At 40.7% G+C, this 26056-nt stretch overlaps 1 protein-coding gene across 1 annotated transcript in view; it reads right to left on the reverse strand.

Annotated features, from left to right (window-relative positions):
• The window catches only part of btbd16 (BTB (POZ) domain containing 16), a 126574-nt gene that overhangs the window by 20187 nt on the left and 80331 nt on the right, over nucleotides 1–26056 (reverse strand). Inside the window, exons 13-15 of the mRNA XM_072239790.1 lie at nucleotides 19867–19949; nucleotides 17062–17139; nucleotides 5992–6093 (exon numbers count right to left, since the gene is read on the reverse strand). Coding sequence (XP_072095891.1) covers nucleotides 5992–6093; nucleotides 17062–17139; nucleotides 19867–19949 — 263 coding nt within the window. The remainder of the gene's footprint in view (nucleotides 1–5991; nucleotides 6094–17061; nucleotides 17140–19866; nucleotides 19950–26056) is intronic.

Raw genomic sequence — 26056 nt, forward strand, 5'->3', positions numbered from 1 at the left:
GTATTCAAAACTAATACTTGACTAACCTTGCCTTTAATACATAACTTGATTTACAAATTCAATTAACTGTTCTTTTGTTTAGGCATGACTATGCATAATTTATGGCTGTTTGCTTAGGAATTGCATCCACCTTTTCTGCAGTGATTTCATAAGGAATATTTATACTATTCTAAAGGTCATATTGAGTAAGCTACCACTGTCAATGTTGGCTTCATTCGGTCACCTGTAAGGATTCATGATTTTAGGTGCCAAAGCCACACTTGAAAAGAAGCTTTACAACTTATTATTGCTTCTTCTAGTAAAACAGCAAACTATGTATTGTCAAAACATTAAGAATATCCCTAACAGCCAGACTACTTGTTAACTATTCCATGTCTGAATGCTGAAAATTAATTTTTGCACATACCTTTACTCAGTTTTTTCATACCATTGTAATTAAAAGACAATGAGTCATTCAGCAATTTAATATTTTAGAGACAAATATCTTCTGTCCTGGAATTAATCATTGGAATTTATAATCTTCACAACGAACAGATGATCTTTATTGTTTTAAACCTCTTGTAGCCAGATGTTAAGTTTTAGAGCTAGAACTAGCATTTTTCTATAACAGGCTTTCTGAGTCTATGATCTCTTGCAAACCTATACACAAGGGTAAAGCTCTGCTTCATTTTGCAACCAATACTCTTAAGGCTGTGGAGGAGGTTACATACTGCAGCTTCATTAAAAGTTCAGAATTATTTACTTAAAACCTATCTACACCTGAGATCCCTCTCAGAGGACATCTACCAGATCAACAAGTCTACAATACAGTTTGGAACTTTCCCTGCAGCGAGGCATTCATGTGCCAAACAAAGTGGTGTGATGCAAAGATCATCACCTATCATCTATATTAGATAGGCAGAAGCAACAGCTGAACAGACATAAAACTTTCACCATCTGGTAAGGATTCTTGAGGTTTCTCATGGGGAAGTTGCATCTCATAGAAAGATCATATCTCATATAAAGACTGTGGCTAATATTGAACAGGAGAATGGTTTCATTGTGTTAATGGTCAAGTGGCATGTGACAGCAATAAAGCAATACCTTTAACCTTGAAATAGCAACTATATATTACTCCTTGGATTGTTGAAGGAAGAGAGAATCTGGGCGGATGGTTGTTCAAAGACCAAAGATATCTTCTGCAGACATGGCATTGGTTCCTTAGAGAAACCCTCAAGTGTTTGTAATTTCTTAGCAACTATACAATTACTTATAAGCCAAACAACATGAAGTTTTTGCAGAACAGGAGATGAACATTCACTATAAATGGAGCCTTGAATTGGTGTCTAAACACTGAATACTAAACATGGATCATGAATTTTTAAGTAATTTCCAATCTAATGGCTTGATAATTTTTTGTATTTAAAAATGCGAACACGAAGAATTCTGCAGATGCTGGAAATTCAAGCAACACACATCAAAGTTGCTGGTGAACGCAGCAGGCCAGGCAGCATCTCTAGGAAGAGGTACAGTCGACGTTTCAGGCCGAGACCCTTTGTATTAATCTTTCGTGAGAACACTAATGCTTGACTGTTTTATGCTTTGTGGCCAAATGGGGTATTTCTGACTATATTGTTTTCAGAATATAGCATTCATTTCCCTGGTTCTGCATCTTCTATGCAAAAGACTCAATTCTGCAATTCAGTATAACAATGGAAATAAATAATGTGTGGCATAGGTTTACTCTCAGACATGTAGGCACTTCATGACTTAACAACCTAGTTGGTAAAATTTCTTCAAATATGCAGCAAATCTGTCCAAATATTCCAATCCATAATTTTGGTGTGGTAAGTAATGTAAATTTGAGCAGAGTATCTGTATGAATGGAGTTTTTTCCAGGTGCCAATAATTTTGAACTTTTAATACAAGTCAGAATCAGAATCAGAATCAGGTTTATTATCACGGGCACGTGACGTGAAATTTGTTAACTTGGCAGCAGCAGTTCAATGCAATACATAATCTAACCGAGAGAGAGAAAAAATAATAATAAATAAAATAAAATATAATAAATAAACAAGTAAATCAATTATGTATATTGAATAGATTATTTAAAAAATGTGCAAAAACAGAAATACTATATATTAAAAAAGTGAGGTAGTGTCCATTTAGGAATCGGATGGCAGAGGGGAAGAAGCTGTTCCTGAATGGCTGAGTGTGTGCCTTCAGGCTTCTGTATCTCCTACCTGATGGTAACAGTGAGAAAAGTGCATGCCCTGGATGCTGGAGGTCCTTAATAATGGACGCTGCCTTTCTGAGACACCGCTTCCTAAAGATGTCCTGGGTACTTTGTAGGCTAGTACCCAAGATGTCAACAATTTCATCTCTTTATTAACAAATATTCTCACTCTCACTTTCCTTTCACACCCTTTTAACTACTTTTTTTCCTTAGATAGGTCAGCTAATAACATTATTTATTTGCAATTAAAAATTAAGTGAATGGAAACTTATGAAACTTAATTTACCAATGCCCCAAATAATGTTGTTACAATTCAAAAATAGTGGGTGCCTTTTCTCACAACAGTCTTCTTATCTCCACAGAACTATCAGGAGTCATTCTGGCAAATGTATTCCTTGGCTCCAGATGATCTCAGACAAAATTCCAGATAATTCATCAAGCTTCACAACCTAACTTATGGACAATTGCATCTCTCTAGCAGCCCATGTTCAGTAGGTTACCTCAGTGCATACTCATGCCCGTAGTCTTGAACTGAGTTACTGAACAGATACTTTTTAAATTAGTGCAGTTTCATATAATCAATCACTATCAATGAAAATATTCCATGTATCTTAACATTTCAGAATGGTTTCTGCTGATGACTATGGTCTAAAAGAGCTTAACTTTGAGTTATGTCTGTCTATTCTGTGCTCAGATTCCAAACTATATAGTCTATTGATATTTCTACTTCTATTCAAATACAAATGATACTAAATAGATAAAATAAAACTAGACATACACTCAGTGACCAATTCATTAGGCATACCTGCAGACCTGCTTATTAATGCAGGTATCTAATCAGCCAATCACGTGACAGCAACTCAATGCATAAAAGCATGCAGACATGGTCAAAAGGTGCAGTTATGTTCCAAACAAATATCAGAATGAGGACAAAATGTGATCTAAGTGACTTTGACCATGGAATGATCGTTGGTTCCAGACAGATTGGTTGGAATATCTCAGAAACTGCGGATCTCTTGGGATTTTTGCACACAGCTCTCTCAAGGGTTTCCAGAGTATGGTGCAAAAAATATTCAGTGATCAGCAGTTTAGTGGACAAAAATGCCTTGAAAATGAGAGAGCTCAGAGGAGAATGGCCAGACTGGTTCATGCAAACAAGAAGGTGACAGTAACTCAAACAACCACAGGTTACAACAGTGATGTACAGAAAGGCATCTCTGAATGCACAATACATTGAACCTATACATGAACCTAATACATGAACTATAGCAGCAGATACCACATATATGCAGTAATGCCACTTTATAAGGTACAGGCACAGCCTGGTTGGCATGGAGTAGTCTTGGTTGGCATTACCAGTTGGGCCAAAGCATCTGTTTCCATGCCGTATGACTCTTTTATTTTAACTCTTTCAGTAGGAAAAAATCACGCTTTCTACTGCCGCTGTGCCAATTTTGGTCTGATAGCAAAGATACATTACTATATGAATCATGTTTAAGTTGAAAGCTATTTTAAAATCAAAGGCTATTTTAAAGGCAAGGAAACAATTCTGATTGAGGTTAGAGATGGAATTGGATGCACGTCAGCTCTGACAGGGTTTGCAGGCATTACATCCGACAAAGCAAAATCTAACATTGTAAGTGGCCGTGATGCTTCACTCCCAGATGAGCTCAATGCCTTTTAAGCATGGTTTGAAAGGAAGAATAAAATTACACCTGTGCAAATCCCTACAGCATCTGGTGACCCTGTGATCTCTGGCTTGGAGGCTGATGTCAGAACATCTTTCAAGAGCATGAACCCTTGCAAGGCGTCTGGCCCGACTGGTGCACCTGGAGGGGCTCTGAAATCCTGTGCCAACCAACTGGTTGGATTGTTTAAGGAAATCTTCAATCTCTCACTGATGCAGTCGGAGATTTCCATCTGCTCCAAAAGGGCGACAATCATACCAGTGCCCAAGAAGAGCAGGGTGAGCTGCCTCAGTGATTATCACCCAGTGGCACTCACACCTACAGTGATGAAGTGCTTTGAGAGGTTGGTTATGGGTACAATCAACTCCTGCCTAAGCAAGGACCTGGACCAACTGCAATTTACCTATCACCACAATAGGTCTACAGCAGTTGCAATCTCAGTACCTCTCCATTCAGCCTTGGAGCACCTGGACAATAGCATACTTATGTCAGACTGCTCAGCATTCAACACAATCATACTGTCAGTTCTAATTCACAAGCTCCAAAACCTGGGCTTCTGCAAATAGATCCCTGACTTTCTCACCATGACACCACAGTCTATGCAGATTGGAAGTAACATCTCCTCCTCACTGAAAATCAACACTGGCACATTTCAAAGATACATGCTTAGCCCACTGCTCTACTCTTTCTACACCCAGGATTGTATGGCTAGGTGCAGCCAAATGGCATCTATACATTTGCCAAAGACACAACTGTTGCTGGCAAAATTTCAGATGGTGAATAAAGGCATACAGGAGTGAGATAGATCAACTGATTGAGTGGGGTCACAGCAGCAACCTTGCACTCAATGCAAATTGCACAATTGATTGTGAACTTCAGGAAGGGAGATCGAGGGAACACACACCAGTCCTTATTGAGGATCAGAAGTGGAAAGGGTGAGCAGTTTCAAGTTCCTGGGTGTCAACATCTCTGAGGATCTATCCTGGGCCTAACATATTGATGCAATTACAAAGAAGGCACAACAGTGGCTATCTTTCATGAAGAGTTTGAGGAAACTTGTGATGTCACCAAAGACACTCACAAATTTGTACACATGGAGGGAAGGCTGGGGCGGGGTTCTGAGTTGGATGATCAGCCATGATCATAATAAATGGCGGTGCAGACTCGAAGGGCCGAATGGCCTACTCCTGCACCTATTTTCTATGTTTCTATGTACCGTCGAGAGCATTCTGACTGGTTGTATCATCTGGTATGGAAGGGCCACAGCACAGGATTGGAAAAAGCTACAGATAGTTGTAAACTCAGCCAGCTCCACAATGGGCCCTAGCTTCCCCAGCATCCAGGACACCTTCAAAAGATGATGCCTCAACAAAGCATCACCCAATACATGCCATCTTCTCATCACTACCATCAAGGAGGAGGTACACGAGCCTCAGCACACATACTCAACCTTGCAGGAACATCTTCTTCCCCTTCACTATCAGACTTCTCAATGCACAATGACCCCATGGACACTACATTAGCATTTTCCCTCTCTTTTTGCACTACTTATTTAATTTAAGTTTCTTTTTATCTATACAGTACATTAGAATTTATGGTTTTACTATTACATATTAAACTGTATGGCTGCTGCAAAACAACAAATTTCATGATATATGCCAATGATGTTAAACCTGATTCTGATTCTGAAATTAATATCTGATGTTGTCAGAGGCACTACTAACAACAGTTTGTGAAAAATATGGATTATTCCATGTGCTTTTGAATATTCACTGGACTATGCTGTGTGTGAAACAAAGGTCACTATGAAGCCACAATGAACATCACTTGATCATGTACATCTAAAATTTGCATGCTGGCAAATTATTTGAAAGGGCAATTATAATAGATGAAATTGTGACCTTTAAGTGCAGTGGAAACATGGTTGGTTGTCTTGTTATTCTATGGTCTTATTTTATTACAAGCAGCTAGTTTGGTTTTACATTTGATTTAGCACAATTCTGCAGTTTCCATGGTAATAGTGCTGTGAGAAAAATATTTTCAATTGCGATTTTAGTGACTTTTAACTTGAAGAATTAATTTCTTTACCTGCATGTAGAAACTATAATTGGAACCTTTTTTCTCTTGAATAGCTTTGAGTTCAAAATAAAATCCGCAGTAGGAAATTATTTCTGAATGGTACCATGGTTCCTGTTAATGAATAAAAATTAAATGCAAATTAATCCTTGATGTTAAAGGACATGAATTATTTTATGTAGCATCAAAGTATTACAAATTATAGACAACTTCAGTGCATTTTAATACATAAATACTTCTAGTCCTATTATCAAGTTATAAGTACTTACGCTATCACACCAAAATTTAAACTCACATTTGCTTGCATATGGCTAGAAAATTAAGACCATAAGGCCATTAGACAGAGAAGTAGAATTATCCCACTCAGTCCATCAAGTTTGCTCTATGATTCGATCAAGGCTGATTTATTATTCCTCGCAAATGGATTCTCCTGTCTTCTATCCATAATCTTTGATGACATTATGATTCAAGAACCTATCAACCTCCATTTTAAATAAGCCCAGTAACTTGGCCTCCACTGCCATCTCTGGCAATGAATTCTACAGATTCGCCACCCTCTGGCTAAAGAAATCCTTCCTCATCTCTGTTCTAAGGGGACATCCCTTTTATTCTGAGACTGTGCCCTCTGGTCCGTGGCACCCCCATCATTGGAAAGATCGTCTCCAAGGCCACCCCATTGCTTAAAGCTCTTAAATAACAGCTGCATCAAATACTGACAACGAATATTTCAAGGGACTTTGAATACCAGATTCCCAACTGTAACAACATTATTTTAGTTTGAATACAAGCGTATAAAGGTATATATACATTTATAAGAACAAAGTTATACCATATAGTATGGCTTTGATGCATGATTGTACTCATCATCATCATCACGATTATGTGCAGAGTCATATGACAAGGGCGATCATGGTCTATCCATGAACATGATTGTTCTTGGCAAATTTTTCTCCAGAAGTGGTTTGCCATTGCCTTCTTTTGGGCAGTGTCTTTCCAAGACAGGCAACCTCAGCATTATCAATACTATTCGGAGATTGTCCACCTGGTATCAGTGGTTGCATAACCAGGACTTGTGATATGCACCAGATGCTCATACGTCCATCCACCACCTGCTGTCATGGCTTCACGTGACCCTGATTGGGGGAGGGGTAAGAAGGTGCTACACCTTGCCCAAAGGTGACCTTCAGCCTAGTGGAGGGAAGAAGTGCCTTGCACCTCCTTTGGTAGAGACGTATCTCCACCCCACCACCAGATAGTTGTGCTAACAGTGCTGTTTAGGTGAGAATGACTGCTCTAATAAAGCAGTTTCCATCTTTCCATCTGTTTTTTTTTGTGACATTCGATCAATCCAGTAGAAGTGGCATTTATTGGTCCAGTTGTTCATGTTGCTGTAGTAATGTTCCACTGATGTGTTATCATAGGGGATTGTCCCAGACAAGGTGACTGGATGTCCACAGTCCCTGCCTACCTGTATCATTTTCCAGATTCAGAGGGCTGAAAGGGTAGGCCATCTGTATTGAACAGGCATCCAGTACACCAAAGCAGGCTATTCTTCAACAGTTTTTCAATATTTGATAATTTAAATATTATTCAAATACATTTAATTAATAAATTAATGTTAGTTGTTTTAAGAATAAACAAATTTAATTAAACAGGTTTAAATTGCAATAAATAATTAAAAGCGTTAAAAAGCACCTAGCTCCATTCACATTCTTCAAAAGGATCAAATCTTTCAGCCCCTACTCCAACCCTCCGTGGCACTATGCTGTGGACTTGAGTGCCAAATGCACACTGGTGCTTCAAAACCTTACTGCTTCACCACTAGATCCTACAGTATGCTCAGGGATGGAATGAACAAGCCTCCAGCTTATCTCTGACATATAAATTTGACTGAATGTGTATTAAATTCCAATATTCATTGAGCAGCAAATGATTAACAGCCAGCCAGACTTCTCTTATCAATCAGTGAGTTATTAATCAGCACAGTTCAATCCTCATATGGAACAGAAATCTGTCAGTTTTCAGTTTTCATTCCATATTCCACTTTAAAGAACATTAGGAAAGGAACAAGAGTAGGCTAATTAGTCTTCTGATGCTGCTCTACCATGGCCAGTCTCCAAGTACTCTTCCCACACTATCTCTGAATCTTTTGATCATCTTTAGTTACCATTGGTGATTGGAGCTCTGAATTAACTTTTTTGTGGCTCAGAAGCTCTACACAGTAGATTATCTGAAGTACTGTTGTTTCACAGATTGCAGGTTTAGCAGGATCCCGGGGAGTTTGCTAAAATTAGCTTGTCTAAAATTTGGAAGGTTAATCACTTTTTCATGCTTGAGGAGCGCAGACAGTTGAGTTTATATAGTTTCACTGCCGATTTAAAACACAAAGTGTGAATGAGTAAGGTTCAAGTCCTGGGATACTCGAATTCAGACCCTTTCTAAAATCATTAGAAATGGGTGAAAGAGACTGAATCAACATTTTTTATTACTCTGACATACAAAATGTATGCTGGAGGAACTCAGTAGATCGGGCAGCATCTATGGAAAGGAATAAACAGTCAAAGTTTTGGGCGAAGACCCTTCATCAGGATTGGGAAAAAAGATGAGAAGTCAGATAAGAAGATGGTGGGAGGGGATGAACAAGTACAAGGTGATAGGTGATAGGTGAAACCACGAGAGGGGAAAGGGGGTTAAAGTGAAGAGCTGGGAAGTTGATTGGTAAAAGAGATAAAGGCTGGAGAAGGTGGAATCTCATAGGAGAGGTCTTCTGTCGGAAGACCATGGAAGAAAGGGAAGGAAGAGCAGCACGAGAGGGGAGTGATGGGTGGGTATGGAAAAAGGCGCGAGAGGAATGGGGAATGGTGAAGGGGGGGCAATTACAAGAAATGAATGTTCATTCCATCAGGTTGGAGGCTACCCAGACGGAATAAAAAGCATATAATTGCCCATAGAAGATGAGGGTAGTGGTTGAAGAGCTGGAGGTGTGTCAGTGGTGTTCCTGTACTGTACAGTTCTATGTTCTATAGTTAAACACAATTATCCTTCAGGTGATAGTTTCAGTCTTCCAGTTCAATAAGCATATTGCTGCGTTATTTTTGTATGGGTCAGTGAATTGCTGTTATCTTTGAGTACCTTGAGTTTTATCATGGACTTAACCTGATGAATCACCAAACCTATTTATAAATTCCTCTGGAGGAATACTTCCCTGCCTCGATCATCTGATTTCTCAGATTATTTTAAGTTACAGGGTACTTCCTGCCTTTCGACTCAGAATATAACAAAGGAATCTGTGACTGACCAAACAAAATGAACTTCCTCAATTGCCAAGAGAAATCCGATTCAATCCACTTCCAGCACCTGTGAGGAATAATATACTCCTTCCACATGTATTAGATTAACAAGTAGGAAAACGAATGTTGTTCTGTTAGACATTGTTTGTATGGAGATGTGAGTTGCAACCCATTGTGTTTTGTTCCATATCCTGTTCTTGATTCTAGCCAGTCAGCCAAGAAGGATCACTGGGATTCTGCTCAATCAGATTTGACCCTGGACAGTAATTTCAAATGTTGCTCCCTCTGTGTGAAATAGGCAAACTCTCAGCACTTGTTTTATTAACACCTTGCTTTGCTTGGATCAGTGATGTAAAGGTATCAATTTGTGCATTAGGATCTGGCTTATCATGTGCACTCTATGAGCAAGAATGATAAAAGCCCAATTCAGCACTTAACAGTAAGATCATTCTGCAATTAATACAACCACTGGTAATGTAACTGCACTATGGCTCTATATATTATATTATTCTGGGTTAACATTCAACTGCGTCACCAGTTACATTTTGCAATAAAAACAGCCACTAAATAAGATCCGAGTGTGTGGATCTCAGTTTAACATGCACAAACACAAAAGGTAACAGGCACGCAGAATGGACATCACTTGTCCACTTGGCACTGCTGCTACCAAATGAACTGCATATCCTCTACAAGGAAACCACCTGGCTCACACATAGGAAGCAGGCCCTGGTTGAAAGAAACATGTGTGTGATTTCAGAGGAACATATATTATCCTCATTTTTAATGAGAATTCCTTTACATCATCACTTATTGGCTTAGCTGCAAGGATAGGACACAGTGCTAGATGTTATTCAGGAGAGGCCACTTTAATTTTTTTTGGGATTCATAAAAAGTCAAAACACCAGGACGTCATTTCATTGATCAAAAAGTATCTGTTTTGGATCCAACTTTCAATTAATTCCAATACAAACTCTGCAAATGGAGTTGAGCACCACCACCTTCCAAGGCTGAGGCATGACAGTTGTCTGGAAATTTCCAAAGACTTATTTACTCTGAGAAACTGCAGTGCAGTAAAGATCCATAACACACGAGATTCTGCAGAGCAACGCACACAAAATTCTGGGGGAACGCAGCAGGTCAGGTAGCATCTATGGAAGTGAATTAAACAGTCTATGTTTTGGGGTATGACTCTTCCTCGGGCCTGGAAAGGAAGGGGGAAGACCCCATAATAAAAAGGTGAGAGGACAGGAAGGAGGAATGTTGTTGTTGTTGTTGTTCGTCTTTCGTAGTCGAAGATGACCATGGCTTCAAAGTCAAATGGGAGATTGGTGGCTGTGGGTCGGAGGTGACCGATGAGGCCAATCCGGGCCCTGAAGGCTCGCCCACATGTGGGTGGGTGCTGTCGTGGCAGTGGATGCTGCTCGGGCCTTGCGCACAGCACGCTTTCGTTGCACCTCGATGATGCGCCTGACTTCAGCTGCACAGGCTCCTGTGGTGATCTTGCTGCGCCAAGCTGGACGGTCGAGGGCAAGCGTCTCCCACGTGTTGATGTCGACACCCAGGCCTTTGAGGGATGCTTTCAGGCAGTCTTTGTAACGTTTCTTCTGCCCCCCCAACTGAGCGCTTGCCCTGACACAGTTCTCCGTACAGCAGCTGCTTAGGCAATCGGCTGTCTGGCATTCTGACCACATGTCCAGCCCACCTGGCTTGGGTTTTCAGCAGGAGGGTGTAGACGCTGCAGAGCCCAGCTCGTTCCAGGATTTCCGTGTCGGGAACTTTGTCCTGCCACCTGATGTGGAGGAGTCTGAGGAGACAGCTCAGGTGAAAATGGTTGAGCTGTTTGGCGTGTCTGCTGTAGACAGTCCAGTTCTCGCTGGCGTAAAGGAGGGTGGTAAGGACCACTGCACAGTAGACCTTCAGCTTGGTGGTAAGGCTGAGTCCTCTCCGCTCCCAGACGTTCTCACGGAGTCTCCCAAAGGCGGCGCTGGCTTTGGCAATCCTGTTGTTGACCTCAGCGTCTATGTTCACTGCGCGAGAGAGTATGCTGCCCAGGTAGGTGAAGTTGTCGGCTGCCTGGAGGTTCTGGCCCTTCACCGTGATGCGCGGCTCCTGGTATGGCTTTCCTGAGGCAGGCTGGTACATAACTTCGGTCTTTTTGTTGCTGATAGTGAGACCGAAGTTGTCGCAGGCTTGTGAGAAGCAGTCCATTTCACGCTGCATCTCCTGCTCTGTGCTGGCGTTGAGTGCGCAGTCATCAGCAAACAACAAGTCTCTGATGACAGTCTCTCGCACCTTTGTAACTGCCTGCAGGCACCTAAGGTTGAACAACCTGCCGTCAGTCCTGTATCTGACGTGGATTCCTTCTTTGTAGTTATGGAAGGCATCTGTCAGCATGGCAGAGAATACCATACTGAACAGAGTCAGGGCAAGAACGCAGCCTTGTTTGACGCCATTTGTCACTGGGAAGGCCTCCGACTCGTCACCGTCATCCAGAACTTTCACCATCATACCAAGTATGAAGGAGGAATAGCTGGAAGGTGAGAGGTGAAACCAGGTGTGTGGGAAGGGTAAAGGGCTGGAGAAGAAGGAATCTGATAGGAGAGGAGAGTGGACCATAGGAGAAAGGGAAGAAGGAAAGGGACCACAGGGAGAAAAGATAAGAGGCCAGAGTGGAGAACAGAAGAGGGAAGGAGGAGGGGAAAAATAAAAAGATCTGTATTTATGTTACTGATAGAGGCACAAGCTTGTTCAAAGAGAGCAAAGGTCAGTCCCCATCAGTACGAGAACAAACTGTCACAGATTCCCATTTTAGCATATGTTTCAAGCTTGACTGAATTTCTAGATTTCACTCAATTGTTATGTGATAATGCCATGGTAATTTTAAATTCCTAGTAAGTCTTTAAATACGACAATAACTGCCAAAGTAAACTTATAGTCCATAGCAGAAATCATCCAAATCTTATTTTCATTTCAATTAAAATCAGGTGCTTTTCTTTCACAGATGGCCAATTCACAGTGCCACTAGTAAAATAGCCAAGTTTATAACATTATTTAGAGTGGTGGGAACAGAGAGTGTTGAGTGAAAGTAGAACTACTTATGACATATGGCTCATTTTACTAAAAAAGATAAGATAGGCCTCAAATGATCAAAAGTCCTTACCCGTGTCATTGCACATGTCAAGTTGATAGGGTGGGTCGCTGGAGAAAAAAATTAAAGAACAAAGGACTGAGGCATTACTGAGTTGAGGACTACAGTAATCAAGACCTACATGTTGGTCTGTACATTAAGGAGGTAGGGGTTGGGGTAGGGTTATCAATTAACTTGGAGTTACGTGTCAGTATCAACTTGAAAAGCATTGGTCAATCTTTAGCAGATCAATCATGGTGGAGGAGGAATAGTAGTCAGGGCTATACTGGGATTGGGTGGTGTTCCAAGGAACAGGCTAAAGATTGATGGGAGGGAGTATGTGGGAGTCTGAGGTTCAGGGAGTGAGCTGCCATGAAAGATAATTCAACATAAAGATCCCTGAAAGATGGTTTTTCACCTTCAGACTCTTTTGCCTGGACCCCGATTCACTTTAACTAATGATGAAGCAAGCATCAGAAACTTAGGAATGAATAGTTCACTTCTGCATAAACTCCATGCAGAATTTGAAAGAATCTCCATGGACTCTCATACCCAGAATATGTCCAAGGGTCTTCTGTATAATTGTTTGCTTTATGGGAATTTAATTAAGTAACACAAAATTGTGCAAAGCAGGCTAATTTCTGGACATGATTACAAATACAGATGGATAATCTTAGAAAGTAACTACCCATTTTTAAACTACAAAAAAAATTAAGATATATAAGTTTTTTACTCAGAGAGTGGTAAATGTGTGGAATGGGCTGCTGGCAACGATGGTGGAGGTGGATACGATAGGGTCTTTTAAGAGACTTTTGGATAGGTACATGGAGCTTAGAAAAATAGAGGGCTATGGGTAAGCCTAGTAATTTCTAAGGTAGGGACATGTTCAGCACAACTTTGAGGGCCGAAGAGCCTGTATTGTGCTGTAGGTTTTCTATGTTTCTATGTAGATTCCATGGGGATCATGAGTAACAATGAGACATAGAAGCAGAATTAGGCCACTCGCCCATTAAATCTGCTCTGTCATTTGACCCTGGCTGATATACTGTATTTTCCCTCTCAAGCCCATTGTCCTGCCTTCACCCCATAACCTTTAATGCCCTTATTAATTAAGAAACTTCAGCATCTCTTTGACCAACAGAAAAGAATGGGGTTTAAATATTATTACATAAATTTGGCACCAAGCTCACAGTCTGAACAGCAATCCATAATGGAGGGTTTTGACCCAAAACGTCGACAATTTCACGCCATAATTAATACGGGCCATAAAGCTTCAAACCTCCCCAGAATTTCTAATCTAACTGATAGCTGGATTTGCCCTCAGGGTGACTGAATGTCAGAGTTGATTTTTGTATAAATATTGCCATGTATTGTGTGAAAATAAGATTGATTGCTCTAAAAATAGTCATCTAGAGCTCAGATAACAAAAAAACAACTCATGTCTCATTTTTCCAGTTGATGATATCTGAACTGCTCAGACAGCTTTCTAAACAATGTTTCCATCAACATCACTGTGTACAAAATAGTCCCAAAAAATTAATATTGTTGATGTACAGTAAGTACTGTGCAAAAGTCTTAGGCACATACAGTGCCTGTAAAAAGTATTCACCCCGCACCCCCCACCTTGGAAATATTCATGTTTTATTGTCTTACAACATTGAATCACAGAGGATTTAATTTGGTACGGAAAAATGAATGTCCTTGAATGGAAAGTCCTACAAAAAGTGATGATACAGCCCAGCCCATTATGGGTAAAGCCCTCCCGACCACTGAGCATACCTACATGAAACATTGTCGCAGGAAAGCAGCATCCATCATCAGGGACCCCTCACCTTCAAAGACATGCTCTCTACTTGCTGCTGCCATCAGGAAGAAGGTACAGGAGCCTCACGACAGGCTCAGGAACAGTTATTACCCCTCAAGATAAGGCTCTTGAACCAAAGAGGATAATTTCACTCAATTTCATTTGCCTCATCATTGAAACGTTCCCACAACTATGGACTTATTTTCAAGGACTCTTCATCTCATACGATTGATATTTATTGCTTATTTATCTATATTTACTTTGTTTTATATTTGAACAGTTTGTTGTCTTTTGCACACTGGTTGAATGATCAAGTTGGAGAGGTTTTTCATTGATTCTGTTATAGTTATTCTATTATGAACTTATTGTATATGCCCACAAGAAAATGATTCTCAGGGTTGTATATGATTACATATATGTACTTTGATAATAAATTTACTTTCAACTCTATTTTGAGGCAGTGCCCTCTGATCCTAGACTCACCCATTGTAAAGAACATCCTCTCCACATCCGCTCACTTTAGGCCTTTCATTATTCAATGAGGTCCCCCCTCATTGTTCTAAACTCCAGCAAGTATAGGACCAGAGTCATCAATCACACATACGTTAACCCTTTCATTCCTGGAATCACTCTTATGAACCTCCTCTGGATCCTCTCCAATGCCAGCACATCTTTTATTAGATGAGGGGTCCAAAACACTCACAATACTCCAAGTGCTGACTGACCAATGTCTTATAAATCCTCAGCATTACATCATTGCTCTTATATTCTTGTTCTCTCGAAATGAATGCTAACATTGCATTTGCCATCCTCACCACCAAATCAACCTGCAAGTTAACCTTTAAAGAATCCTGCACAAGGATTCACTCCCAAGACCCTCGGCACCCCTGACCTTTGAATTTTATCCTCATTTAAGAAATAGTCTATGCCTTTATTCCTTCCACCAAAGTTTATGACCATATACTTCCTTGCATTATATTCCATCTGCCACTTCTTTGCCCAGTCTCCCAGTCTGTCTATGTCATTCTGCTGACTAACTGTTTCCTCTACCCATATTCGTATCATGCACAAACTTGGCCACAAAGATATCAATTCTGTTATCCAAATCATTGACATATAACATGAAAAGAAACCGTCCCAACATTGAACTCTGTAGAACACCACTAGTTACCAGCAACAAACAGAAAAGGCCCCCTTTATTCCCACTGTTTGTCTTCTGCTAGTCAATCAATCTTCTATCCAAGTTAGGATCTTTCTTGTAATACCATGGGCTCTTATCTTGTTAAGCAGATTCATCTGCAGCACCCTGTCAAAGACCTTTGGAAAATCCAGTTAAACAACATCCACTGACTCTCCTTTGTCTATCCTGCCAATTATTTTCTTGGGGAATTCCAACAGGTTTGTCAGGCAAGACTTCCCCTTAAGGAAACTATACTGACTTTGACCTATTTTACCATGTGCCTCCAAGCACCTCAAAGCCTCGTCCTTAATAATGCACTCCAACATCTTCCCAACCACTGAAGTTACGCTAATTGGCCTATAATGTCCATTCTGCCTCCCTCCCTTCCTTAAGAGTGGAGAGACACTGGCAATTTTCCATTCCTCTGGAACAATTCCAGAATCTAGTGATTCTTGAAAGATTATTACTAATTTCCCTACAATTTCTTCAGCTACCTTTTACTGGGGTGAAGATCATCTGGTCTAGGTGATTTATCAACCTTCATACCTTTTACTTTATCCTTAGTAATAGGAACAGCACTCACTTCTGCCCCCTGACATGCCTTTTCTATCTTCTGTTGTAATTTGTATCTGACATCCTGGCTACTGTTCAGAGGCCTGCATATAATACCATCAGGGTCTTTTTATCCTTGTAGTTCCTTAATTCTACCCATGAGAATTCTGCATCTTTCAATCCTGCCTCACCTCTTTCTAAGGATTTGATTTAATTTTTTACCAACAGGGCCACCCTTTCGAAACAAAGTTCTTTGATGTTAAGCTCCCAACTATAACCTTCTTTCAGCCATGATTCAGTGATGCCCATAATGTCATACCTGCGAGATTAAAGTCTAACTGCCCTTCAAGATCATCTACTTTATTCTGTAATTTGTGTGTATTCAAATATAACACCTTCAGTTCTGTATTCATCACTCTCTTCAAGTTTGTCCCCATGTTACACTTCACCTTATCCCACTGACTTCAATTTTGCCCTATCATCTGCCTATCCTTCCTCTCAGTCTCATTACACACTGCATCTACTTGTATATCAATTGCCCCATCTTCAGTTCTATCACTCCAGTTCCCATCCCCCTGCCAAATTAGATTAAACGCTCAACTTCTGTAGCAAACCTGCCCACAAGTATATTGGTCTCCCTCAGGCTCAGGAGTAACCTGTCCATTTTGTACCGGTCTTACCTTCGCCAGAAGAAATCCCAACGATCCAGGAATTTGAAACTTTGCCCCCTGCACCAATTCCTCAGCCAAATCATCCTATTCTAACTCTCACTGGTCCTACAATAATAAACAAAGGTAATACAGAGACAAGAGAAGGAGAGAGAGGAGTAAAGACTTCCAAAGGAAGACCACATCCATCAGGAATGTTTACAACAATCTTCTCTATGAAAGCGAGATTAAAATGTCATGATCTGTGATGGTTATATCCATAACATGGGTCTCAACCCTACCAATGGAGAACCAGAGTTCATGCTTCAGGTCAAAGACCTTTGTTTGCTTAAACTTTTATTGTTATTTAAACCTCAGATGAAACTTTATTTGAAAAACCTAAATTCCAGGAAAAAGTTGGATTTTTTTTCGGGAAAGTACACAACTAGTGATTGTCCTGATTGTGTAACTAATGTTTATACCTCTGTTATGATGAAACCATAGCGGATTGCTTCAGAGGGAAAGTATTTCACATATGGCATATCTCCACCATGTTGTAGCTGTAATATGAATGAAAACATTCAGATTTTACAATATGGTCTTTCACAATATCACTACAAATAATTCTTTGATTTCTCTCAAGTATTGTACAGTCATTCCCAACACATTCCCATTCTTCTGACACAAATGATCCAAAAAAAATGGTAAAACACAAACTGCAGCTGGACAATTAATGTTACGAATAGTAAAATTTGAAAATAATTTGAGATTCAAATAGTCATTTTTATGTATTAATTTCCAAAAGCAAACTTATATTTTTGCTCTGTTATAGCCGCTCAATAACCCTAGCCATGGTTGAAAATGTGTTTATTGCCCGTTTGAACGCTGCTGCTTTATTTCTAAGATTATGTTCTGGTTTATCAATCTAGATGAAGCAGCTTCATTGTATCTATCATATTCAACCCTTTGACCAATTTTAACACCTTGATTAGATCATCTGTCAACCTTTTCATCAAGGGCCGATTTTATTTATTTAGACTTGCAGTGATTCCCAGCCTCAGGCCCACAGACCCCTTGCTTAATGGTATTGGTCCATAACATGAAAAAGGTTGGTAACCCCTGACTTAGAGATACAACGTGAAAAGGCCTTTTGCGTCCTTTGAGCCACACCTCCCAGCAACACCCAATTTAACCCTAAACTAATCGTGGGACAATTTACAATAACCAATTAACTCACACGTGGCCAAGTGGTTAAGGTATTCGACTAACGATCTGAAGGTTGTGAGTTCGAGCCCCAGCTGATGCAGCGTGTTGTGTCCTCGAGCAAGGTACTTAACCACACAGTGCTCTGCGATGACACTGGTGCCAAGCTGTATCGGCCCTTGCCCCTCCCTTGGATAACATCAGTGTCGTGGAGATGGAAGACCTGCAGCATGGGCAACTGCCGGTCTTCCATTCAACCTTGTCCAGGCCTGCGTCCTGGAGAGTGAAGACTTTCCGGGCGCAGATCCATGGTCTCGCAAGACTAATGGATCCCTTAATAATTAACCCACAAATCAGTATGCCTTTGGATTGTGGGAGTAAACCAGGGGATCAGGAGAAAACCGATGCATTCCAAGGAGAGATCGTACAAGCTCCTTACAGATGACATCAGAATTGAACTCCAACACCTTGAAGTGTAATAGCTATAGAATGATATTTCAATTCATACTTCAACTTTGATATTTCAGTTCATACTCCAACATATTTTTATTTCATTTTGCTTAGATATTAACCAGTTCAGTAGGTTCCTAATGTTGTCATAGCCAGGGTGGTAGTGGGGATAGGGTCCCACTACCTATAAAGTGCTCCTAATGGTGAACATCTCAGACAACCAAGTCCAACTCTTGGCCTTCATGTGTGGCTTAGCTACGAGGCCCGGCGGACTGTTTCTAGTGACAAGAGAAGGGGCAAAGGTGGACCAAAACCAGTTGATTCGGGCCAGTGAGGCTCGTCAGCCTTGAACAGCAGCCCACCTAGAAGGAAACTCTGATTTTAAACCTCTGCTGCCCTGCGGCCATACCCAAAAATAGGAAAGGCTTTGGGAGTAAACCCCAAGGAAGAAATTCAGAGCTGGGGTCCTTAAGGCAGTTTGATGTTGTTTACAACTTCACTCTGGCAATCTCTGTAACGACACTGGCGCCATGCTGTATCAGCGCTTGCCCTTCCCTTGGACTACATCAGTGACGTGGAGAAGGGGAACCCATTGCATGGGCAACAGCCGGTTCTTCAAATCTTCCTGCTCAGGCTTGTACCCTGTAGAGGACACAGTCCACCAGAGGTGCAAACCCACGATCCCCTGGGATCAATGGCTGCCTACTAGATTCATAAATTTTCCATTGAACTCTGTAAGTTCCAAGAAAGCATGGGAAAGAGAACTAGGTGAGTTTTATCTGTTGGTGGGTGGCATGGTAGTGCTGCAGTTAGTGCAATCGCCTTACAGCATCAGCAATTAAGGTTTAATGCTGACCGATGGCTGTGAGGAGTTTGTATGTTCTCCCTGTGGCCACATGGTTTTCTCTGGGTGCTCTGGTTTGCTCCCACTTTCCAAAAGACGTATCATTGGGTTAATGAATTGTGAGCATGCTATGTTGGCATGGTGACACTTGCAGGCTGTTCCCAGCACATCACAAACAATGAAGCAAATGATGTATTTCACTGTATGTTTTGGTGTACATGTGACAAATAAAGCTAATCTTTATCTCTTTGATCAAAGGAGAGTGGAAACAAGGACCTGGTCACTATAAAAGTAGTAGAGTCCGATTCAGAAGGAGAATGGGAACAGTTGATCTTGCTGTGCTCGAGAAAGCCCAGGAACCGGGTCCTCATTTTGTTATAGGGAGCACAATGCGAATTGGATATCAAACCATCAGAATTTCCAAACAATTTGATAGCAGTTTATTGAGTTTTTTTCCAGGACTCAGTCTGTTGTCTCACAGTAAACACAATATCTCAGAGAAGAACTGATCAAGGCATTGAACTAATACAGAATTTTGACTTTTGATTTCCAAGAGACTAAAAGCCAATCTTTTATTCATCTTTTTAATTACATTTTTTTCTAATTTGCACTAGGTTTCTGTGATTTATTTACGTAAGTACTTAAATCACTTTGCTCTCTATAGCTCAATTTCCTACCTTCAGGACAATTATCTACATATATAGTATTTGTGTTCATACTCATGACCAGCCTAAAGCTTTGAACCATGCCTTACTATGATTATTTTTTGATAATCAATATATTGACTCACTGCATAATAGTTGTTGGTGACAACTTGCAACAAAATGGTCTGTGGCAACAGATTGATCTGCTGTAGTTCTTCAATCTGTCGAGCTGATGAAGAGGGAGCAGAACAAATATTAATAACCAAGCTCCTCTTAACGCTGAGTCAAAACACTTTACTAGCTCTGAATAGGAATAATTTCCTTAGAGAAAATTCCTGTGTTATGAAGGTGCATTGCAGTTAGCCGGCATCACAGTGGTCATACCTGAAGTAGAGCCAGTCACAAAATTTGCCAGAGTCATACTTCTGTGCGGAGTTTGCACATTCCCTCCCATTTGCCCTGGTTTCTTTCCACATCCCAAAGACATGTTAGTTGTTAGCATCTATGGGAAAGAATAAACAGTTGACGTTTCAGGTCCTGAAGAAGGCTCTTGGCCCAAAACATCGACTGTTTATTCTTTTCCATAGATGCTGCCTGACCTGTTGAGTTCCTCCAGCATTTTGTGTGTGTGATGTTAGTTATTTGGTTTATTTGCTACTGTAACTTGCTGCAAATGTAGAAGGGTGGTGAGTAAAATGGAAGTGTTATGTATATATGTAAGGGACTATGTTATGTTACAGGGATTGATCAAATTGCTTTGGACTTGAATGGTCTTCTAAGTTACAAGGAAATGTTGAAACACAGGTAGCTATGTCATCAGTCACATTATTTTGTAACCATTTACAATCACTTTTAATGGAAAAACACCATTCACTGTCACTGTTGTGTAGACAAGTAGCAGAATCTGGGGGAGTTGTTGGAAATGTGGGGGAAATAGGTTACCAGGAAAATTAGGGAAGGAATGGGACCGTTCTGTGAGCAATACAGCCATAACTTTTGAGAGCACAAAAGTGACTAATTTAATTATCATATCAAAGAAGGACAAATGAGGCCGAGGAACGTACAATAACTGGTGAGATACTAAGAGGCATCGAAGTTCATAGGGATATTACACTGCATGTCTATTTGCCTCTATTACTGAGGTGATATAGACAAATAGACACACAAGACACCAGAGCAGAAGGGTTATGCTGGAACTGTATAAACCATATATCACTTTTAGACTACTTCTACAATTTTGGTTATTTCATCATGGGGAAACGGTGACTGCATGAGAGATAATAAATGCAAGAAGATTTATGAGGATATTGCTTAGACTGACGAGATAGCTAACAGCAGGCATATTCATCACAGATCGATTTTTTTGAACTATGAAAAATGAGAGAGATTTAAGCGTGGAATATAAAATTATAAGAGATGTAGATATAAAGAATCTATGGGGGGTGGAGAGAATGTAGGAGGTTCAGCCATTTAAAGTACAGTTTCTTCTGTAAGCCATATCTGTAGCCCAAACACCAAAAGCTTCATTTTACTGAGAGTAGAGAAAAATTAATCAAAGAAACAGGGAAGAGCACTTCGAAGACCTCCTCAACCACATCTCTGTCCTTGACCTGCCTGCTCTGGACTCCATCTCACAGTAACCTTTTTTCAGCCACTTTGCTGCCAACTCTGACTAACAAGAAGACAAGAGGTCAAATCCTAGCCCAAAAGTAACAAGATCTCAGGAGCAGACGGCATTCCCGCTGAAATCCTAAAATTCCACAATGAAGAACTTCAGTTACAAATCTCATCATCCACATCAGGAAAAAGGTGGCTATCCCAGGGAATCTCAGGGATACAATTATCATTATAATCTTCAAGAAAGGAGACGAGTCTGACTATAGTAATTACATAGATGCTGTCTGCCACAGGAAAAGTTATCATCAACCACTTCCTCCCTGTGGTTGAACAGCTGCTGCCCAAATTACAATGTGGGATCCATCTATCTAGAAGCACAGTGGGTATAATCGTTACCATGTGATAACTACAAGGAAATGGAAGCAGCTGCACCAGCCACTATACCTTGCCTTCTTTGACTTCACTAGTCATTGACTGCATCAATTGGGAGGGACTATGAAACACACTCCTCACACTTGGTTTACCACAGCAATTCACCTCCAATCAACACTTACTCCATGATGGTACGCAACCCATGATACTCATCAACAGGTCCACAACAAAATGGATCTCAGTGAAGGCTAGTCTCAAGCAAGGCTGTGTTCTCAACCTTTCTCCAGATCTCCACCAAAACGTGCAATTTTAATGTGTACATGCAAACAAAAGGAATCTTAAGGAGATACAAGCATTTTGCTGTTTGTGTAAGTAACCATTACACTACTTTTCCAGGTTAAACTATTGTTCCATAAGCTTCTCCACATTCTAAGCTTAAAAGGTCTCCTTTACTAAAGTAAACTATTTTTCACACCAGGTATCTGTATATATCTACACACACACACACAAATTCTGGAGGAATCCAGCAGGTTAGGCAGCATCTATGGAAATGAATAAACAGTCAACATTTCAGACCGAGACCCTTCGTCAGCTCTGAGAAGGAAGGGGGATGGGGAATGAGGCTAGCTGGTAGGTGATGGGTGAGAAAGGTCATGGGCAAGAGAAGAAGGAATCTGATAGGAGAGGAGAGTGGACCACAGGAGAAAGGGAAGACTTCCTCTTCCCATTCCCAATCTGACATGTCAGTCCATGGCTTCCTCTTGTGTCAAGATGAGGTCACTCTCAGAGTGGAGTAGCAACACCTTATATTCTGTCTGGGTAGCCATCAACCTGATGGCATGAATATCAATTTTTCCCTCTGGTAAAAAAATTTCCTCCCTCTATTCCCCACTCTGACCTTTCACCTCTTCTCACCTTCCTATCCCTACCCTCTAGGTCCCATTCTCCTATACGTTGTCATATATATTAATATACTGCATATACAGTATACATACAGTAAGTAACACATTATATGTCCCAAAGCAAAAAGACAATAATCATCAAAACATTTGAAGGGTTTTGCAGATCACAGTTCAGTGCTAATTCTGCAGTATGTCCATAGTCACTAACATTGGATAATGAAATAGTCAGGTATTTGAAAAATTTTGAGAGAATATAATACACATATAAGCAAATATTCTAAAAGGTCAAGAAACTGAAATGATGTGAGATCGAATACAAATTGAATCTACAAAACCTATATTGGATGTTTTAGAAGGAAACAAGGGAATTCATTGAGGAAACAGATGAAAGAGCCTATAAACAGGACGTTGTAGCTTAAAATATCTATGACAATGAATATTTTACACTACCAGTGGAATACTATTTTATTGTTCCCTGATAAACATTTAAATTTTTTGGGTTTTACAACATCAATTTACTTAATACTCCAGAGCATAATGAAATTCCATACAGTCCACTATGTGGAAACTCAGTGCTTATTAAGGAAAATTAAATTAAAAATATTCAAGAGACACACACCCATCATTAAGTATAGGATAATATGAATAACAAAGTTACTCAGTAAATAAATACATTATCTATTGTACATTGATCATCATGAAGGGTCTCGGTCTGAAATGTTGACTGTTCATTTTCATAGATGCTGCCTAACCTGCTGAGTTCCTCCAGAATTGTACATCAGGGGACTGTCTTGTCTCCCTTTCTCTTCATCATTTACACCTCGGACTTCAACTACTGCACAGAGTCTTGTCACCTTCAGAAGTTTTCAGATGACTCTGCCATAGTCGGATACATCAGCAAGGGAGATGAGGCTGAGTACAGGGCTACGGTAGGAAACTTTGTCACATGGTATGAGCAGAATTATCTGCAGCTTAATGTGAAAAAGAATAAGGAGCTGGTGGTAGACCTGAGGAGAGCTAAGGTACCGGTGACCCGTTTCCATCCAGGTGGTCAGTGTAGACATGGTGGAGGATTACAAATACCTGGGGATACGAATTGACAATAAACTGGACTGGTCTAAGAACACTGAGGCTGTCTACAAGAAGGGTCAGAGCTGTCTCTATTTCCTGAGGAGACTGAGGTCCTTTAACATCTACCGGACGATGCTGAGCATGTTCTACGAGTCTGTGGTGGCCTGTGCTATCATGTTTGCTGTTGTGTGCTGGAGCAGCAGGCTGAGGGTGGCAGACACCAACAGAATCAACAAACTCATTCGTAAGGCCAGTGATGTTGTGGGGATGGAACTGGACTCTCTCATCGTGGTGTCTGAAAGAGGATACTGTCTAAGTTGCATGCCATCTTGGTCAATGTACTGGATGGGCACAGGAGTACATTCAGTCAGAGACTCATTCCACCGAGATGCAGCAGAGAGAGTCATAGGAAGTCATTCCTGCCTGTGGCCATCAAACTTTACAACTCCTCCCTTGGAGGGTCAGACACCCTGAGCCAATAGGCTGGTCCTGGACTTATTTCATAATTTACTGGCATAAGTTACATACTACTATTTAACTATTTATCGTTCTATTACTATTTATTATTTATGGTGCAACTGTAACAAAAACCAATTTCCCCCGGGATCAATAAAGTATGACTATGACTATTTAGCAGTTTGTCACAATTATATTTGCAAGATACAGGGCATGTATTAATTAATGCACAGTAACATGATGTGGTGGTTGGCGGGGTGGAAATGCATCTCTACCAAAGGAGGTGTGAGGCACTCTTTTAATCCACTAACTTGCAGGTCACCCTTGGGCAAGATGTAGCACCTGCTTAACCCCCCAGTCAGGGTCATGTGAGGCCAAGGGAGTAGGCAGTGGATGGTGGTATGAGCAGTTGGTGCACATCACAAGTCTGGTTATGCAACTATTGACACCAGGCAGACAATCTCTGAAGAGTATTGATAATGGCTGGGGTCACCCGTCTTGTCAAGATACTGCCCAGAAGAAAGCAATGGCAAACCAAAATTGTTTCTGTAGAAAAACTTGCTAAGAACAATCATGATCATGGTTAAGACCGTGATTGCCCATGTCAATATACACAGCACAGAATGGTGATGATGCTGAACATGATGTGAGAAGAAATAAAATACATTCCAGTTATCGATTTGAGAGGGTATCATTTTCTGTTAGCAAGTTGGAAGTCCTGTCAATGAAAGCAATATATTGAGAGATACTTTTTTTAAACTTTTCTTCTTATTTACCTCACTCTAGCTTAGTTTTATTGAAGTGATTCCTGTGCTATCTGGTCATTCTTCACGGTTGACCCTAGACTATTTAGCAGACAGTTGAAATTCAGACATTTTAACTGTACCTAGTGTTTACATACAATTCTGACATTGTATGGGTGATGATACGAATCAGGGCAGCACACTAGCATAGCAGTTAGCAAACAGTGCCAGCGATCACTAATCAGGGTTTGATTTCGCCCCCACCCACTGTGCTTTCTGTAAGGAATTAGTACATTGTCCTCGTGACCATGTGGGTTTCCTCCCATATTCCAAAGATATACAAGTTAGGGTTAATAAGTTGTGGGTATACTATTTTGGTGGCATGGCAAGGCACTAGAGACGTCATGGTCATCCAGTGCAACCAAGGAGATCTCCAGTTGTGAAGATCGCTCGTAACCACTGGAATAGGGTTTCTGAGGTCAAGAGAGTGGAACTGCCACAGCACAAAGGCTTTTCCACCTCAAAAGCTTTCTGCACAAGTTGGTCTTGTCATTGTCAAAATCGATGGACAACTTACATACACACTGCTGTAAACATGGCAACACCCGCGGACTGCCCCAACAAAATTTTCACTGGCTTGATTTGACACAAACGGTACATTTCATGAACACAAGAAAATCTGCAGATGCTGGAAATCCAAGCAACACACACAAAATGCTGGAGGAACTCAGCAGGCCAGAAAAGAGCAAACAACACAAGAAGAACAGTCTCAGCATGAATCATCCACTGTATACTCTTTTCTAGCAATGCTGCCTGGCCTGCTGATTTCCTCCAGCATTTTGTGTCTGACACATTTCACTTTATGTTTCGATGTACACGTGGCAAATAAAGTTAATCTTCCCTTTCTCTAAAAGCAAGGCATAGGTCCTGACACATCCCAGTTTTGCTGCTGAAGGCTAATGCTGTACCTGTTAAGTAGTTCCAGTAAACATGCACCATTGGTACTTTCCCAGGTTAATCCTCAGGTATATTGATACACAAAGGAAATAGAGTAATCTAGATTGGCCAATTACGGCTTCATTAACCTACCTTCAATCATCATAGAAAGATAGTGCTATCAAGTGGCATTGTTTTCTGATGCTTGTTCTGGCTTTTGCCAGGTTCATTTATTTGCA

The sequence above is a fragment of the Mobula birostris genome, chromosome 21, assembly GCF_030028105.1.
Source record: "Mobula birostris isolate sMobBir1 chromosome 21, sMobBir1.hap1, whole genome shotgun sequence".
NCBI classification, from domain to species: domain Eukaryota; kingdom Metazoa; phylum Chordata; class Chondrichthyes; order Myliobatiformes; family Myliobatidae; genus Mobula; species Mobula birostris.